The sequence below is a fragment of the Natrix helvetica genome (genome assembly GCF_964273705.1).
Source record: "Natrix helvetica genome assembly, chromosome: W".
Lineage (NCBI taxonomy): Eukaryota > Metazoa > Chordata > Lepidosauria > Squamata > Natricidae > Natrix > Natrix helvetica.
This window is the reverse complement of record NC_138555.1, coordinates 77,178,987-77,197,550: the sequence shown is the minus strand read 5'-3', so window position 1 is coordinate 77,197,550 and position 18,564 is coordinate 77,178,987. Positions and strand designations below refer to the sequence as shown.

The 18,564-nt window shown below is 47.4% G+C and overlaps 1 protein-coding gene across 1 annotated transcript in view; it reads left to right on the top strand.

Moving 5' to 3' along the window:
* Positions 1-3,324: 3,324 nt before the first annotated feature.
* The window catches only part of LOC309400712 (N(6)-adenosine-methyltransferase catalytic subunit METTL3-like), a 30,694-nt gene continuing 15,454 nt past the window's right edge, over positions 3,325-18,564 (top strand). Inside the window, exons 1-5 of the mRNA XM_081969346.1 lie at positions 3,325-3,505; positions 5,834-6,036; positions 9,770-10,150; positions 10,455-10,630; positions 14,767-14,983. Coding sequence (XP_081825472.1) covers positions 3,412-3,505; positions 5,834-6,036; positions 9,770-10,150; positions 10,455-10,630; positions 14,767-14,983 — 1,071 coding nt within the window. The 5' untranslated portion in view covers positions 3,325-3,411. The remainder of the gene's footprint in view (positions 3,506-5,833; positions 6,037-9,769; positions 10,151-10,454; positions 10,631-14,766; positions 14,984-18,564) is intronic.

Sequence of the window (18,564 nt, the reverse complement as noted above, 5' to 3'; positions counted from 1 at the left end):
CTTTGCATACCTGGATTAGATATGCAAATTTAAGGCGTTGCTGTTGGGGGTTTGGTGATTCATAAGTGCAATGAAGCAACACACCGATTGCGTGAACCCTAGCCTAGAAAAACAGCCTATCTGACCCTAACTTACCAAATTTGAAGATGATACTAAGCTGGCAGGAATAGCCAACACCCCAGGTCAGTGATGGTTAACCTTTTTGGGGCCAAGTGCCTAAAGTGTGTGTGAGCGTGAATGCACGGGTGCGTGCCTGAACCCCCAAAATACAATGCAAGTGCCGCCGCCCCCCCGTCAGTGCTGAAGCTACAGGCTGTTCGTGCCGTCAAAGAGGCAGCGCCGATGGCGGCAGGCCAGTGTCTCAGGGCGGAGTCATGCCGAGGTGCACTAACAAGGCGAACCCCCAAAATGCAATGCGAGCGCCCCCCCGCCCCCCGCCCCCATGCACCATTTTGGCTTTCAGGTTGGTGCAAGAGGCTCTCCAGGCCCAAAACAGGGTGCGGGACAGTGGTGGGATACGACCGGTATGCCCCGGTACAGTACGGGCATACCGGTGCCTACTGGAAGTACCAGGTACCGTTCCGGTACAGTGCTCTGGAGGGCCCGCCCACCTGCCCTCCTTACCTGTATTTGAGCCATTTCGGGGCTTTCGCGCATGGAGCGTACGGCAGCAGCGTGACGCTCCGCCGAGCAGCTGGAGCGTTGCGGAGCGTCAAAAGTGATAAATACGCATGTGCACGCTGCAGGTGTCCATGTGGTGGACGCCTGGCCCCGTAGGCACCGTACCGGTTGCAATGGGATCCGGAACCCACCACTGGTGCGGGGTACCTTGCGCGGCATCCCAGCGCCCCGTTTTGAGCCTGGAAAGCCTCCTGCACCAATTTGGAAGGTAAAACTCAGAGGGCGGCTACTTCCGGTCTTCGATGATGCAGCTGGGCATGACACTGGCCTGCTGCCACAGCCGCTGCCTCTTTGCTGGTGCTAATGGCTTGCAGCCTCAGCCTTTTTGCCAGCGCGAACAGCCTGCCGCAGCAGCCTCTTTGCCGGCACAAACGGCCTGTCGCTGCAGCCTCTTTGCTGGTGCGAGGTCCCCAGTATGCTCCCCGTTTTGGGCCTGGAAAGCCTCCTGCAACAACCTGGAAGCCAAAACAGGACGCCGAGGGGGGGGGGCTCGCACCGGCAAAGAGGCTGTGGAAGCAGGCCGTTCGTGCTGGCAAAGAGACTGCGGCTGCCGGCCGTTTGCGCCGGCAAAGATGCAGCGGTGGAGCAGCAGGCCAGTGCCTCGGGGACACTGCAACCGTCATAAATATGAGTCAATTGCCCAGCATCTGAATTTCCATCATGTGACCATGAGGATGCTGCAATGGTTGTCAAGTTTGAAAAAAAGTCACTTTTTTTCAGTGATGTTGTAACTTTGGAGGGTCACTAAATGAACTATCGCAAATCGAGGACTACCCGTATTCATCATTTGTAAGCTTTCCAGACGGTATCAAACGAGCAAACTCAATGGGAAAGGCAGATTCACTTAATGACCGCATGCTGCACTTAATCACTGCAGTAATTCACTTAACAGCTGTGTAAGAAAAGGTTGTAAAATGGGACAAAACTTACTTAACAACTGCCTTGATTGGTAATGGGAATTTTTGGGGCTCAACTGTAGTCATAAGTCAAAGATTAACAGTACACCAAAGTGGTTCTCTGCAATATATTTATACAGTGACCATAAGTCCTTGATTATAAATGACAATCCTTTATTTCAGAAATCTATCCTTTACTTCTATTTCAAAAACTCAAGCCCTTCATTTGGGTCATTTAACTGTCACCATATAAACGATACCAGTCAAATTGCAGAAATCCTTTTTAATACTTCATACCTTTTTATGCTTTTTAGATATATATTTTAGAATATTCCTGTTTGGAAAGGGATTTCTTGGTTTGGCTTCTGAATTTCCCCTTTTTAAAGCAAAGCTATAAACATACCCCAAGGGATGGGGTGGCTCAGTGGCTAAGACACTGAGTTTGTCGATCAGAAAGGTCGGCATTTTGGCGGTTCGAATCCCTAGCGCCGCGTAACGGAGTGATCCCCCGGTTACTCGTCCCAGCTTCTGCCAACCTAGCAGTTCGAAGGCATGTAAAAATGCAAGTAAAATCATAGGGTCCACCTTTGATGGGAAGGTAAAAGTGTTCCGTGCACCTTTGGAGTTTAGTCATACCGACCACATGACCACGGAGATGTCTTTGGACAGCGCTGGTTTAATAATACAATAGTAGAGTTGGAAGGGACCTTAGAGGTCTTCTAGTCCAACCTCCTGCCTAGGCAGGAAACCCTATACCGTTTCAGATAAATGGCTATCCAACATCTTCTTTAAAACGTCCAGTGTTGGGGCATTCACAACTTCTGGAGGCAACTTCTGTTCCACTGATTAATTGTTCTCACTGTCAGGAAGTTTCTCCTCAGTTCTAAGTTGCTTCTCTCCTTGATTAGTTTCCACCCATTGCTTCTTGTTCTACCCTCAAGTGCCTTGGAAAATAGTTTGACTCCCTCTTCTTTGTGGCAACCCCTGAGATATTGGAACACTGCTATCATGTCTCCCCTAGTCCTTCTTTCTCTTAAGCTAAACATACCCAGTTCTTCAGCTTTGAAACGGACACGAGCCCCTAGAGTCGGGAACCTTTATCTTTATAAACATAAACATTTTTTTTAATCTTTATGAACCTCTTTCAGATTTTCCTTTTCAGGTTTATCCTTTTATTTTTTCCCCCAAGAAAATATGATCAGTATAAATATAACCTTGAGATTTCCAGCAGTAACTTTCCTGTTTGCTGTGCATGCAAACTATAAGACACTATTAACTCCTTCCTTCCTTCCTTCCTTCCTTCCTTCCTTCCTTCCTTCCTTCCTTCCTTCCTTCCTTCCTTCCTTCCTTCCTTCCTTCCTTCCCTCCCTCCCTCCCTCCATCCATCCATCCATCCATTCATTCACTGTCATGAATCCACTGCTTTTTTTTCAAGGTAACACAGAATACCCAGTTCTCGCGTCATAAGGAAGAAAATTAGGGGGTCTGGATCATTGGGATCCTGAGGCTGTCCGGATCATCTGCCCAGATCTCAGCATTGATCGAGAGAATCTGCCCACCAAGTAGATCGTGGGAGAAAAGAACTCTAGCCGGGCGGAGGCGCCCGTGACAAAAATGGCCGCCAACGCTTCAACCCACCCTAACCAAACGCGGCTGCTTCTCACACTTCCTGCCAGTCTTGCGAAAGGGTCCAAGCGGGCGCACGAAACGGAAGCGTGCCCACCTTGTTTTCATTCCCCCAGTCTGCACTTCCGGTCCCTTGCCATCCCCCATTTCTTTCCCCCACCCACCCACTCCCTTGGTTGCTATAGATGCTGCCGGACACGCCAGGACGATGTCGGACACTTGGAGCTCGATCCAGGCGCACAAGAAGCAGCTGGACTCGCTGCGGGAGCGGCTGCAGCGGAGGCGCAAGCAGGAGCCTCTGGGTGAGGCCGAGGAGGGCGGTCGGGTGGGGCGCTCCTGGAGGGATGGGGGAAGCCCGCGGATATCCCCGCAGGAGGGCTGAGCTGGGCTGCCTGACGTCCAAATTGGACCCTCTGGTCCAGTGTCCAGTAGTTCCAACAGTCCCAGGCGCTTAAAAGCAAAGCCTACAGGTTTTAGCCAGGCCATCTCAGAGCAATGGCAGAGCGGTGTCCTATATCCTATATCATACCATATATTGTGTCATATCACATATCATATCATATCTTTTATATTTATTACTTCACAGTACAGTATATTATATTATATTATATTATACTGTATTATGTTATGTTATTGTATTATATTTTATTATATTTATTATAACATTACATTATACCTTATATTAGTATATTATTATATTATTTTATATTTTACTGTATTATACTGTATTATACTGTATTATATTATAGTGTTATGCTACATTACATTACAGTATATTATATATTTATTATATTATTTTATACTGTATTATGTTATGTTATTGTATTATATTTTATTATATTTATTATAACATTACATTATACCTTATATTAGTATATTATACTATATTATACTGTATTATGTTGTTATTGTATTATATTTTATTATATTTATTATAACATTACATTATACCTTATATTAGTATATTATACTATATTATATTATATTATACTGTATTATATTATAGTGTTATGCTACATTACATTACAGTATATTATATATTTATTATATTATGTTATATTATACTGTATTATGTTATTGTATTAGATATTTTATTATATTTATTATAACATTACATTATAAATTACAACTTATATTAGTATATTATATACTATACTATATTACAATGTTATGCTACATTGCATTACAGTATACTACATTAATTGTATTATAACATTACATTATATATATTTAGGATATATTTACACTATACTATACTATACTATATTACAGTGTTATGCTACATTACATTACAGTACATACATTAATTATATTATAACATTACATTATATAAATTTAGGATATATTTGCACTATACAATACTATACTATACTACAGTGTTATGCTACATTACATTACAGCACATACATTAATTATAACATTACATTATATATATTTATAATATATTTACACTATACTATACTATACTATACTATACTATACATTATATTGTGTTATACTGTATTATATTATACTGTATTAATTATATTGCAGTTACTACATTAATATGGCTTGTCGCACAGTCAGCCAGATGTTCAAACTGGATTTGGCATTTTGGTCTATCTATCGAATCCTTTCCAAAGGCCTGGGATAGGCAGACGTGGCGTGTGATGGTGTTACAGAGATTGTCACATGATATAAGCTGTTCTAAAATTTTAATAAATTTTAAATTTTGAATGGAAGGTCTCGCTGGGGGAGGAATGCTGCCCTCAGCAAAATCTTAACCATGCCTCTAAGAGAGAGGGAGGGAGGGATGTAAAATACAGGCCCGTTCCTGTTCCAGTATGTTCAATGGAGCTTGTTTAGCAGGGGTGAACCCCCCCCCCCCCAATCTGGAACTGGGGCCTTTATGGCATTCATCATAGAGAGACCAGTTGTATCCTGACATGACTGGAACCTCCACTTGTAGCAGCAGTATATCTCCGCAAGTGGCACAGAGCTAAGCCTCTGAGTTGCTGTTGCAGTTATTGGAACGCTTGTTTAGGATGCGGTCTTACGAATGGCTGCTTGCCGGACTGTTAACAAACATCAAAGGAAAATATAGAGTAACAGTGTTGAAAAGGGACTTTGGACGTCTTCCAGTCCGGCCCCCTGCTCGAACAGGAGACTCTATCCCAGCGATGGCTAACCTTTTTGGTGCCGAGTGCCCAAAGTACGCACGCGCAAACCCCCAAAATGCAATGTGTGTGCCCCCAGCACATGCGCCCTTTGCACGCGCTCCCACCCATGTGCCCCCCCCTTGACCATTTTGGGCTTCCAGGTTGGTATAGGCTTTCCAGGCCCAAAATGGGACACCAGGGGGCACATGCAAATCCCCAAAATGCAGTATGCACACCCTATGGCATGTGTGCCACAGTTTCGCCATCACGGCTCTATACTATTTCAGACATAGGATTGTCCAATCTCTTCTTAAACATCTCCAATGTTGGAGCACCCACCACTGCTGGTAGAAGTTGTTCTGCTGATTAATTGCTCCAACTGTCAAAAAAAGGGAAGAAGAAATGATTGCGACGCAAGTTGTTATTATTATTATTATTTTCTTCCCCAAAGCAGACGTTATCACTGTGGGACTTTCCCCCGATTTATTCCAGATCTCAGGAATCCCGATTTGGTGCTCAGTCCTCCCTTCCGCAGTGACAGCCCCGTGCCTTCCTCCGTCACGCCCAGCACCACCGCAGAGCCTGGAGATTTAGTGACTGACCCTGAGTTGGAAAAGAAAATCCTCCGTCACCTTTCGGACCTGGGACTGGCGCTGCCCACGGACGCTCTAACTATCTGCCAAACCATTTTCACGGTGAGCAATGTGATCGCAATTAAGGCTAGGCTTGTCATTTGATACTAAGCTTAATCCAGTGTTTTTCAACCTCGAGTAGCAACAGTGTCAGAGTTTGTTGCCGAAAAATCAAATCCAGAAGCACGCACAGATAACTGATTCAGCTGGACCCATTAACTTCTTTATATACCTAATAACAGGTGAATGAATGTACAATACCAAAAGTAGATTCTTTCAACGTGAAAGAAGAACACAAGCGGGAGAGAACAGTTAGTTTCATCTCAGAGTTCAGAGCAGACAGAGATCAGAGATAGTTTCAGTTTCAATTCTCAGCACAGATTCAGATCTGTTTAAGTTCCCATTGCCTGACTTAGTTGCTATGCCTATTCATTGACTGACCTTGTTACCATGTCTCTCCCAATCATGAATATTCTAACAAATAGCACTTCATCTTATATACCGCTTCATGGTGCTTTTACCATCCTCTCTAAGCGAATTACAGAGTCAGCCTATTGCCCCCAACAATCTGGGTCCTCATTTTACCCACCTGGGAAGGATGGAAGGCTGAGTCAACCTTGAGCCGGTGAGATTTGAACTGCCGAATTGCAGCTAGCAGTCAGCTGAAATAGCCTGCAGTACTGCACTCTAACCACTGCGCCACCTCAGCTCTTAAGACGAGTGGACTTCAACTCCCAGAATTCCTCAGCCAGCAAAGTCCACCTGTCTTAAAGTGCCCAAGGTTGAGAATAACAGAGTTGGAACAGACCTTGTAGTTCATCTAGGCCCACCCCCACAGCTTCTTTCAGCTGTTGGGTATTCAACTTTGAAGCAGCTTTGATGTTATCAAACAAGCATGTTCTTTGCTTGCCCTCTTCTTCTCGTTCCACTTACCATTCCTAGCATCATTGCCTTGCCCAATGAATGGCACGCATGATGTGGCCTAAGTAAATCAGACGTGGTCTTAATGATTTGAGCTTCTAGGGTCTGATTTTATACGATCTAACGTTTCTCAGTTGGTTAATTGATGTGCCAAAGGCGTTAATTCATCCATCAGCCATTCTAAGTAGAATGGATCAGAGCTCTGGATATTCATTGTTTATTTATTAAAATAGAACTACTGTTCTGACCTGGGCTTCCCGAAATCCTGAAGCCGATTCCCTGTACCAATAAAACCTCCTTTATTTACCGTATTTTTCGGACTATAAGACACACCTTTTTCCCTCAAAAAAGAGGCTGAAAATCTGGGTGCGTCTTATACACTGAATACAGCATTTTGGGCCTCCTGAAACCCCGCCCCCTTTGCAAAAATGCGGTGCAGAGCCTGTAGGAGGCTTTCAGAGAGCTCCTGTGGGCTGGGGAGAAATGAACAAAAAACGTGCCGTTTTTGCTGTTTTGCCCCCCCCCCCCCCAGCTTCCTGGAGCACTCTATAAGCTTCCTAAAGGCTATCCATGCCCTTTATTGGCAAAAAAACAGGCCCGTTTTCGCAAAAAATGGGCCGCTTTTTGCTCGTTTTTGCCCCCCCCCCCCCCCGGAGCACTCTACAAGCCTCCTAAGTGCTATTCATGCCCTTATTTTGAAAAAAAATGGGCTGGTTTTTGTGGAAAACGGGCCGGTTTTTGCTCAATTTTGCCCCCAGCTCCCAGGAGCACTCTATAAGCTTCCTAAAGGCCATCCATGACCTTTTTGGGGGCAAAAAATGGGCTGTTTTTTGCTCATTTTAGCTCCCCCCCCCCCCCGGAGCACTCTACAAGCCTCCTAGGGGCTGTTCATGCCCTTTTTTGGGGGGGAAAAACGGACTCGTTTTTTTTGAAAAACGAGCTGTTTTGGGGAGGTTTCCAGAGTGCAAAAACCTTTTTTTTAAAAAAAAAATTGCCTCTTCAAAACCTTGCATCTTATACTCCGGTGCGTCTTATACTCCGGAAAATATGGTAGGTCAAAGGGAATTCCTCTCCAGCGAAGTCCCGGCCAACAGTCTTTCATGAGATTTCACAACTACAGACCTTTATCAGGCTTGGAGAGTTGCCAATGCCACTCTGTAGCAGCAATTCCTTGGCAAGAAGTCAGGAACAGATCTTCACCCTAATGAATTGAACTCATTGTCTCCTGCAAACTCCACTCCCCTTTCGCTCCTCTTTATTCCCTGTGGGAGGGGCCATTCACCGTCCACCTGTGCCTTTACTCCCGAGTCGGCCCTTGTTCCTTAACTGTTCCCTTCTCCTGGCAGCTCTGCACATGCACCCACTTTGAACAAGCTCCAGCTGTTGTGCCCCACTGATAGCCGATTCCGAAGGGACCTGATAACTGTCGGACAGTCCTGGCCCCATCTCTGCTTCCAGCGCATAGACCTCATCAGAGCCTTCCCCAGACTCCAGGATTGTTTTGGTTTTTTTTGTTTTGTTTTTATTGGATTTATATGCCGCCCTTCTCCCAAAGGACTCAAGGCGGCGTACAACGTTAAAAAACACACATCCCAAAAGTTTAAAAGAAATTAAATACATATCCCAAAAAAACAAAAACCGAATTTATAAGACAATACATTTAAAAATGAGTTAAAATTAACAGGCCAGGCCAGCTTGCTGGAAAAGCCAACTTTTTAGGGCGCGTCGGAAGGACCGGAGGTCAGGGATTATGCGCAGCTCCGGGGGCAGCTCATTCCAGAGGGAAGGCGCTCCCACAGAGAAGGCTCTCCCCCTGGGGGTCACCAGCCGACACTGTCTGGCCGACGGCACCCTGAGGAGGCCAACTCTGTGGGATCGTACTGGACGGTGGGAGGCTACTGGTGGCAGTAGGTGGTCTCGCAGGTACCCTGGGCCTAAGCCATGGAGCGCTTTAAAGGTCATAATTAATACCTTGAATCGCACCCGGAAAACAACCGGTAACAAGTGCAGGCCGCCTAAAAGGGGTGTAACATGGGAGCACCTAGGTACTCCCATGACAACCCGCGTGGCCGCATTCTGGACCAGCTGAAGCCTCCGGGTGCTCTTCAAGGGCAGCCCCATATAGAGAGCATTGCAGTAGTCCAGGCGAGAAAGGACGAGGGCATGAGTGACTGTGCACAGAGCATCCCGATCCAGGAAGGGGCGCAACTGACGTACCAGGCGAACCTGGTAAAAGGCCCCCCTGGTCACGGCCGTCAGGTGTTCTTCTAAACTAAGCCGCGTATCCAGGAGGACTCCCAGATTGCGAGCCTTCTCTGAGGGGGCTAAAATTTCTCCCCCTATCATCAAAGATGTAACAAGATGCACAAATCGGGATGACGGAAACCACAGCCACTCAGTCTTGGAGGGATTGAGCTTGAGCCTGTTCCTCCCCATCCAGATCTGCACAGCCTCCAGGCATCGGGACATCACGTCGAGGGCATCATTTGGGTGGTTTGGGGTAGAGATGAAAAGTTGGGTATCATCAGCATATTGTACCCATGTCCCATGAAAATTAATCTTTTGACTCCCGAAATAAGCACCTGGCCTTATTTTCAAGGAGGTCTTATTATTTTTGAGATGCAGGAGGTGGCGGGCTGGTGCCGTATTGCAATATTTTCGGGGAAGGTTTTAGCGCTTGCACTCGTAAGCCCAATTGGGCTTATTATCCGGGGAGGTCTTATTTTGAGAGAAACAGGGTAGCACTGATGGTATTACCTAATTCAGGTAATGAAACATCTGCAAAAAAACAACCAAGCTCAGAGAGCACTAAAAAATTCCTCATTTTAAATAGGAGCTACAAACACAATCCTTTATTGTCCTTCTTCTCGTGCAGGCTGAAGAAGCCGCCGCTAACCAACGGAGCGTGGAGAGCCTCTTGCAGAAATTTGCTGCCCAGGAGCTCATCGAAGTCAAGCGTGGCCTCCTCCAGGATGACGGTCAGCCCATGCTGGTCACGTATGCCGACCACTCCAAGCTCTCGGCCATGATGGGGGCTGTGGCCGAGAAGAAGGGCCTGGCAGAAGGCACCAAGAGGCGAGCGGAACAGGAGGCCGGGATTTCCACCTCTGCTCCCGGGGTTTCTCCTATGACGTCGGCCAGCTCCGAGCCCCTGAAAGAGCCGCCCAAGAAGTCGCGCAAGCAAGCTTCTGACCTTGATCTGGAGATCGAAAGCTTGCTGAGCCAGCAGTCCACCAAGGAGCAGCAAAGCAAGAAGGTAGTAGGATGTATTTCCGGGGGTCCAATATCAGCATGGAAACCTGGCCTTTTAGATTAGATGTCAACGTTCCGGTTGATGCACCCAATCAAAGCAAGCACGGCCGAGACATTTCCACTCTCTTAATGCAAAACTTAATATTGAGTACATCACTTAGGCACATACGAGGGGAAAAACGTGCTATTGGAATCTCGGGGCTCCGATCTCAGTTTTCTCTTTTTTTTTTTTTTTTTTCGAAAGCCTAATGAGCCTATTTTGGTTTCTTTTGTCTGTCCCGTCTGGCTTTGCCTCCTGGCCTTTCCAGGTGAGTCAAGAAATTCTGGAGCTGCTGAATACGACGACCGCCAAGGAGCAGTCCATCGTAGAAAAGTTTCGTTCGCGAGGCCGGGCTCAGGTTCAAGAGTTTTGCGATTATGGAACCAAGGAGGAATGCATGAAAGCCAGTGACGCCGAACGCCCATGTCGTAAGCTGCACTTCCGGTGAGTTTGGAGGTGGGGGGGGGGGGGGGGGTTGGAGTGCTGGGGTATAATTTCTGCTTAAATTGTCTATGGAGATTCTCAGTCAACCATCCATGGTTGTCCCAAAGGTGCTTTTTATGTCTGTCTCTTTGTTTGTTTGTGTGTGTGTGTGTGTGTTTGTGTGTGTGTGTGTGTGTGTGTGTGTGTGTGTGTGTGTGTGTGAAATTGCCTCAAGCAATTTCAACCAAACTTGGTACACAGATGACTTACCCTCTGGAAACAAATACTGTCGGGGTAAGACACCCCTAACAGCCCTTGGGGAAGGAGGTACGTCTTTGTATGTGTGTAACAGAGCATAACTCTGGAACGCCTGGGCTGCTGAAATGACTTGGTACACAGATGACTTACTCTCTGGAGACAAATACTGTGGAAGTAAGACACGCTTAATACCCCTCAGGGTGTGTCCATGTGTCTCTGTGTGTGTGTTCCAGCATAACTCTGGAACGCCTGGGCTGCTGAAATGACTTGGTACACAGATGACTTATTCTCTGGAGACAAACACTGTGGAGGTAAGACACGCTTAATACCCCTCGGGGTGTGTCCGTGTACCTCTGTGTGTGTGTTCCAGCATAACTCTGGAACGCCTGGGCTGCTCAAATGACGTGGTACACAGATGACTTAGTCTCTGGAGACAAACACTGTGGAGGTAAGACAGGCTTAATACCCCTCAGGGTGTGTCCGTGTACTTCTGTGTGTGTGTTCCAGCATAACTCTGGAACGCCTGGGCTGCTGAAATGACTTGGTACACAGATGACTTATTCTCTGGAGACAAACACTGTGGAGGTAAGACACGCTTAATACCCCTCAGGGTGTGTCCGTGTACCTCTGTGTGTGTGTTCCAGCATAACTCTGGAACGCCTGGGCTGCTGAAATGACTTGGTACACAGATGACTTACTCTCTGGAGACAAACACTGTGGAGGTAAGACACGCTTAATACCCCTCAGGGTGTGTCCGTGTACCTCTGTGTGTGTGTTCCAGCATAACTCTGGAACGCCTGGGCTGCTCAAATGACGTGGTACACAGATGACTTAGTCTCTGGAGACAAACACTGTGGAGGTAAGACATGCTTAATACCCCTCAGGGTGTGTCCGTGTACCTCTGTGTGTGTGTTCCAGCATAACTCTGGAATGCCTGGGCTGCTCAAATGATGTGGTACACAGATGACTTACTCTCTGGAGACAAACACTGTGGAGGTAAGACAGGCTTAATACCCCTCAGGGTGTGTCCGTGTACTTCTGTGTGTGTGTTCCAGCATAACTCTGGAACGCCTGGGCTGCTCAAATGACGTGGTACACAGATGACTTACTCTCTGGAGACAAACACTGTGGAGGTAAGACACGCTTAATACCCCTCAGGGTGTGTCCGTGTACCTCTGTGTGTGTGTTCCAGCATAACTCTGGAACGCCTGGGCCGCTGAAATGAAAAGGAATCAATTATATCTGTAGTGAATTACTTTGACTTGACACTATAGATATAATTCATTCCTTTTCCTGTCTAATACAGGATTAGGATAAATAAATACATGGCAATGCCGGGTTATCAGCTAATATATATATGATATCTATATATGAAGAAGCTTCTCGGACGAGAAGCGAAACGTCTTCAAAGAAAAACCAGAAAGTCCAGTTGCCTCTTGGAAAAAAAAGCAGCTTTGGGACAACCATGATTTGGATGACGGAGAATCTCCCTAGACATTTTCTTGATGGCTAGCTTTGCGCAGTGGCAGTATCGTAGCCGATGAGGTTTATCCGAGGCGTGATTATTGCTAATTGAAAACTTTTCCCAATTGAAACTTGATGATTTCATCCTGGCCCAATGACTCACGGGCTTCAGATAGGGGACAAATTAATTTTTTTTCTCCCCAACAGTCCTTATGAGGATTAACGGTAATCCCTCGCCCACCTGGTGGCTGATCTGCCATAATGGAGAGAGCCTGACGGCTGGGGAATTCTGGGAGTTGAAGTTCACACACCTTAAAGCTGACAAAGTTGAGGAACGCTGGGGCTAAGGGATGACAAATGGGACAGTGCTCCATAGGGTTAACACCAATGCTTCAGAGGATCGTCGGTTGCCCTCTCCCCTCTTTGGAAGAGCTTTATAGCTCCTGCTGCCTTAAGAAAGTTTAAAACATTCTTAAAGATCCAGGCATCTTTTTATTTTTTTGAACTATTACCATCTGGCAGACGGTACAGGATAATAAAAACAAGGACCAATAGGCTGAAAAACAGCTTCTCTCCCAGGGCAGTAACTATATTGAATTCTACTGTATAATGCAATGTTAATGCAATATCAGGAGTTTTCAATTCAATTGTGTAGAGTGTGGAGGATGTGTGTTTTTGTTTTACTTTTTACAGTTTTCTTATGTATGATGTACACCAGTGGTTCCCAAACTTTTTCAGTCCACCGCCCCCTTGGTGCTACAAACTGATCCTCAGTGCCCACCTCCCAGTGGTGGAATTAAAAAAAAATTTCTCTCTCTCCCTCTCTTGCTGCGTGGTTGATGGCCGCTGATAGTTAGGATCGATTCTGCTGTTGCTTAAGTTGCCGCGGCGGGTAGCAGCAGCAGTGACAAGCAGCAGTGGTAGTATCGAGTAGATCAACGAAGAAAGGGCATTTATGGCACGCTGGCCAGCTGAAACTGTAGGCTCAACGCAGCTCCTTCTCTGCTGCCTGCCGCCCCCCTTGCCTCTTAGCGCCCCCCTGTCGCTCCCCCTTGCCTCTTAGCAACCCCCCGTCATCCCACTGCCCCCCAGGGGGCAGTACCGCCCACTTTGGGAACCACGAGTAGATCAACGAAGAAAGGGCATTTGTGGCAGGCTGGCCAGCTGAAGCTGTAGGCTCAGCGCAGCTCCTTCTCTGCCGCCTGCTGCCCCCCTTGCCTCTTAGCGCCTCCGTCGCCCCCCCCCCTTGCCTCTTAGCGCCCCTGTCATCCCACCGCCCACTTTGGCAACCACTGAGGTACACTGAAGATGGCATTTTCCTGCGCACTGCTTGGAGAGTCCAAGCAATGGGTTAAATTAGCCTGGTTGCCCCAGGACTGAGGAATCTTTTTTCCTTGGCCACGCCTCCTGGTGCTGCTCAACCCCAGAATTTTTCCTCAGTCTGGCCCATTCGGACTAGTTTGGTTGAGCTCCAGCTTCTCATTTCCCAATTGCTTGGACTCTCCCTTCTATATTTTTGGTGTGTTTTTTTTTCCTTGGATTTTTATTTAGCACTCTTCCCTTTTTTTTTTTTTTTGCTCTATTTTGTTTTACTCCTTTTCCCTGCGTTTCTTCTCTTTGAAATTGATGGTCAGCCTTCTAATTGAGGTAGGAGCAGGCGTGGGAGGGTGCTCTGTCTGCCGCGCCGCTCGCGGGCGGCTGCGGAGCTGCATGGGTGTTTTTCAACCCCAAACGCTGCGGCATGGCTCTTGGCAGCTGCCGAGAGCCGTTGGCAGTTTCATTTGAAGCTTTTTGTCTTTTCAACTTGCCGACGAGCCGCGGAAAGTTTCTGGCCGCCCTTTCTCATCGCGGGCACCATTTTCTCTCCTTCCTTCACTCCCACGAAGCCATTTTCTGGGCCGTTTTTTTGCATGCCGTTTTCATTTTGCCGCTTGCCTGTCTCTGTGTAGATCGCCGCCCAGTGGTCAGCGTCCTCTGGACTCCATTGAAGCTCACGCTGACTGCTTCAGTGACCCCATCCAGCCATCTCATTCTCTTTCATCCCATTCTTCTTTTGCCATCAATCTTTCCCAGCATGAGGCTCTTCTCCAGGGAGTCCTTCCTTCTCATTAGGTGGCCAAAGTATTTGAGTTTCCTCTTCAGGATCTGGCCTTCTAAAGAGCAGTCAGGGTTGATCTCCTTTAGGACTGACCAGTTTGACCGCCTTGCAGTCCAAGGGACTCACAGGAGTCTTCTCCAGCACCAGAGTTCAAAGGCCTCCATTCTTTGGCGCCCAGCCTTTCTGATGGTCCAACTTTCATAGCCATACACTGACAAATGCAGTGCTATTACTACTACTACTATGAAGCTGAAGTTGCCTGGTCAAAATGGATGGGAGTCTGGATGGGTTCAAAAAGCAGAAAGGCCCTGAGTTGACCGTCTTTCTCCTCTCCTAGTCGCATCATCAACAAGCACACGGACGAGTCCTTAGGCGACTGCTCCTTCCTCAACACCTGTTTCCACATGGACACCTGCAAGTATGTGCATTACGAAATCGATGCCTGCACAGACCTGGATGCCCCTTGCGGGCGGGAACTTATTTCTGGCCAAGAGCTGGCCATGCCCCAAGCTGTGGGGAGAGATTCCAGCGTGGACCGGCTCTTCCCCCCACAGGTATGCAGGGCTAGGCCAAATAAGAGAAAAGCCACAGAGATGATTAGGGGAACGGGAGGCTAAAACATGGAATGGGATGGAACAGAATTAGAATTAGAATTAGAACAGAACAGAACAGAACATAATAGAATAAAACAGTGAATTGGTGTTAGGAATATAATCTAATGGTTGGGTTGGCAATATATACATCATATAACAATGCTGTATTTGTTTCTTTAAATCATGTTGTGATTGGCTGCTGTTTCCTCAGTCGGCCATAAGATGGAGCCAGAATCACTGTTAGATGCTGATCTGCTCTGAGGGTTTTGGAAGCTGGCTGTTAGAAGTGCCTTATAGTGATCAGCGTGAGCTATTGTGAGTTTTGCAACTGCTAGCAAACTTGGTGTACCGAACTGTTTGTATGATTATGGACTCTTGTTATTTGGATTATCCCTTAACTGAAAGACGTTGATGACTGACTGTCTTATCCGTGTATGAATTGGACTGTTTGATGGACTCTGATACATCTATTTCCATGAAAGTAAAACCCTTTTTAAACTGCAGTGTCTCTGTATGCTGGATTGTGTGTTCTCCAACACAACTCTCACAGCGCTTCTCTGAACGCACTCGCTCTCCCAACGGGGAGCTTTCCTAACAAATGGAATGGAATGGAATAGAATTCTTTATTGGCCAAGTGTGATTGGACACACAAGGAATTTGTCTTCGGTGCATATGGTCTCGGTGTGCATAAGGAGAATAAAAATACATTCATCAAGAATAAAAGATACCACACTGAGTAATAGTCAAGGTTACTAATAAGCTATCAAATCGTACTAGGAAAGAAACAAAAACAATATAAATTGAAAGATACAAGCATCATGGTTATAGTCAGAAGTGGAGAAGAGATAGATGCTAGGAAGGAAGAGAAGAAGAATAGTAATACAGTCTTAGTAAATTATTTGACAGTGTTGTAGGAACTAGTTGTTAAGCACGGTGATGACAGAGTCTTACAGAATAGAATAGAATTCCTTATTGGCCAAGTGTGATTGGACACACAAGGAATATGTCTTCAGTGCCTATGCTCTCAGTGTACATAAAAAGACAAGATACATTCGTCAAGACTCATAAGGTACAACACCTAATGATAGTCATAGGATACAAATAAGCAATCAGGAAACAATATCAGTATCAATTGTAAGGATACAAGCCACAAAGTTACAGTCCTGCAGTCATAAGTGGGAGGAGGTGGGTGATAGGAAGGATGAGAAGACTAATAGTAATAGCAATGTAGCCTTAGTGAATGGTTTGACGGTGTTGTGGGAATGAGTTGTTTAGCACAGTGATGGCATTTGGGAAAAAGCTGTCCTTGTGTCTAGTTGTTCTGGTGTGCAGTGCCCCATAGCCTCATTTTGAGGGCAGAAGTCGAAACAATTGATGTCCAGGATACGAGGAGCCTGTAGATATTTTCACAGCCCTCTTTTTGACTCGTGCAGTATACAGGTCCTCAATGGAAGGCAGGTAGGTAGCCATTGTTTTTTCCACCGTTCTAATTATCCGTTCAAGCCTCTGTCTTGTCTTGCTGGGTTGCAGAGCCAAACCAGACAGTTATGGAGGTGCAGATGACAGACTCAATCATTCCTCTGTAGAACTGAATCAGCAGCTCCTTGGGCAGTTTGAGCTTCCTGAGTTGGTGCAGAAAGGACATTCTTTGTTGTACTTTTTTGATGACATTTTTGATGTTAGGTGTCCGTTTTAAGTCCTGAGATATGATACAACCTAGAAACCTGATACTGTGTTGTCTAGTATTGTAAGACGACGGAATTGCGTATGTCTAGTTTAGTGAAAAGAAGGACTAGGGCCGGGATGGAGCTTCCCTGAAGCCTCCAGAATGCAAAAAAAACGGCCCAGAAGTTCGGGAATGGACTTCCGGTTTGCTCGTATGGTCGTTTTTAGTCCTCCGGAGTCTTCAGGGAAGCCTCCTGAAGGTCCCTGAAGCCTCCGGAGGGCTTAAACCGGCCCTACGAGCAAACCGGAAGTCACTTCCGGTTTGCTCGTAGGGTCGTTTTTTGCCCTCCGGAGCATTCAGTCCTCCGAAGCCTCCTGAAGGTCCCTGAAGCCTCCGGAGGGCTTAAACCGGCCCTACGAGCAAACCGGAAGTCACTTCTGGTTTGCTCGTAGGGTCGTTTTTTGCCCTCCGGAGCATTCAGTCCTCCGAAGCCTCCTGAAGGTCCCTGAACCCTCCGTAGGGCTTAAACCGGCCCTATGAGCAAACTGGAAGTCACTTCCGGTTTGCTCGTAGGGTCGTTTTTTGCCCTCCGGAGGCTTCAGTCCTCCGAAGCCTCCTGAAGGTCCCTGAAGCCTCCGGAGGGCTTAAACCGGCCCTACGAGCAAACCGGAAGTCACTTCCGGTTTGCTCGTAGGGTCGTTTTTTGCCCTCCGGAGGCTTCAGTCCTCCGAAGCCTCCTGAAGGTCCCTGAACCCTCCGTAGGGCTTAAACCGGCCCTATGAGCAAACTGGAAGTCACTTCCGGTTTGCTCGTAGGGTCGTTTTTTGCCCTCCGGAGGCTTCAGTCCTCCGAAGCCTCCTGAAGGTCCCTGAAGCCTCCGGAGGGCTTAAACCGGCCCTACGAGCAAACCGGAAGTCACTTCCGGTTTGCTCGTAGGGTCGTTTTTTGCCCTCCGGAGGCTTCAGTCCTCCGAAGCCTCCTGAAGGTCCCTGAAGCCTCCGGAGGGCTTAAACCGGCCCTACGAGCAAACCGGAAGTCACTTCCGGTTTGCTCGTAGGGTCGTTTTTTGCCCTCCGGAGCATTCAGTCCTCCGAAGCCTCCTGAAGGTCCCTGAAGCCTCCGGAGGGCTTAAACCGGCCCTACGAGCAAACCGGAAGTCACTTCTGGTTTGCTCGTAGGGTCGTTTTTTGCCCTCCGGAGCATTCAGTCCTCCGAAGCCTCCTGAAGGTCCCTGAACCCTCCGTAGGGCTTAAACCGGCCCTATGAGCAAACTGGAAGTCACTTCCGGTTTGCTCGTAGGGTCGTTTTTTGCCCTCCGGAGGCTTCAGTCCTCCGAAGCCTCCTGAAGGTCCCTGAAGCCTCCGGAGGGCTTAAACCGGCCCTACGAGCAAACCGGAAGTCACTTCCGGTTTGCTCGTAGGGTCGTTTTTTGCCCTCCGGAGGCTTCAGTCCTCCGAAGCCTCCTGAAGGTCCCTGAACCCTCCGTAGGGCTTAAACCGGCCCTATGAGCAAACTGGAAGTCACTTCCGGTTTGCTCGTAGGGTCGTTTTTTGCCCTCCGGAGGCTTCAGTCCTCCGAAGCCTCCTGAAGGTCCCTGAAGCCTCCGGAGGGCTTAAACCGGCCCTACGAGCAAACCGGAAGTCACTTCCGGTTTGCTCGTAGGGTCGTTTTTTGCCCTCCGGAGGCTTCAGTCCTCCGAAGCCTCCTGAAGGTCCCTGAAGCCTCCGGAGGGCCTCCGGGGGGGGCTGTTTTCACCCCCCCCCCCAAGCTCCCATAAATCCTCTGGAGCCTGGGGAGGGCGAAAAAAGCATGCAAAAAATGGGGGAGAGCGTTGCATTATGGGTGCGGCATGGTTGTGCACGACCCCTCCTGCGCT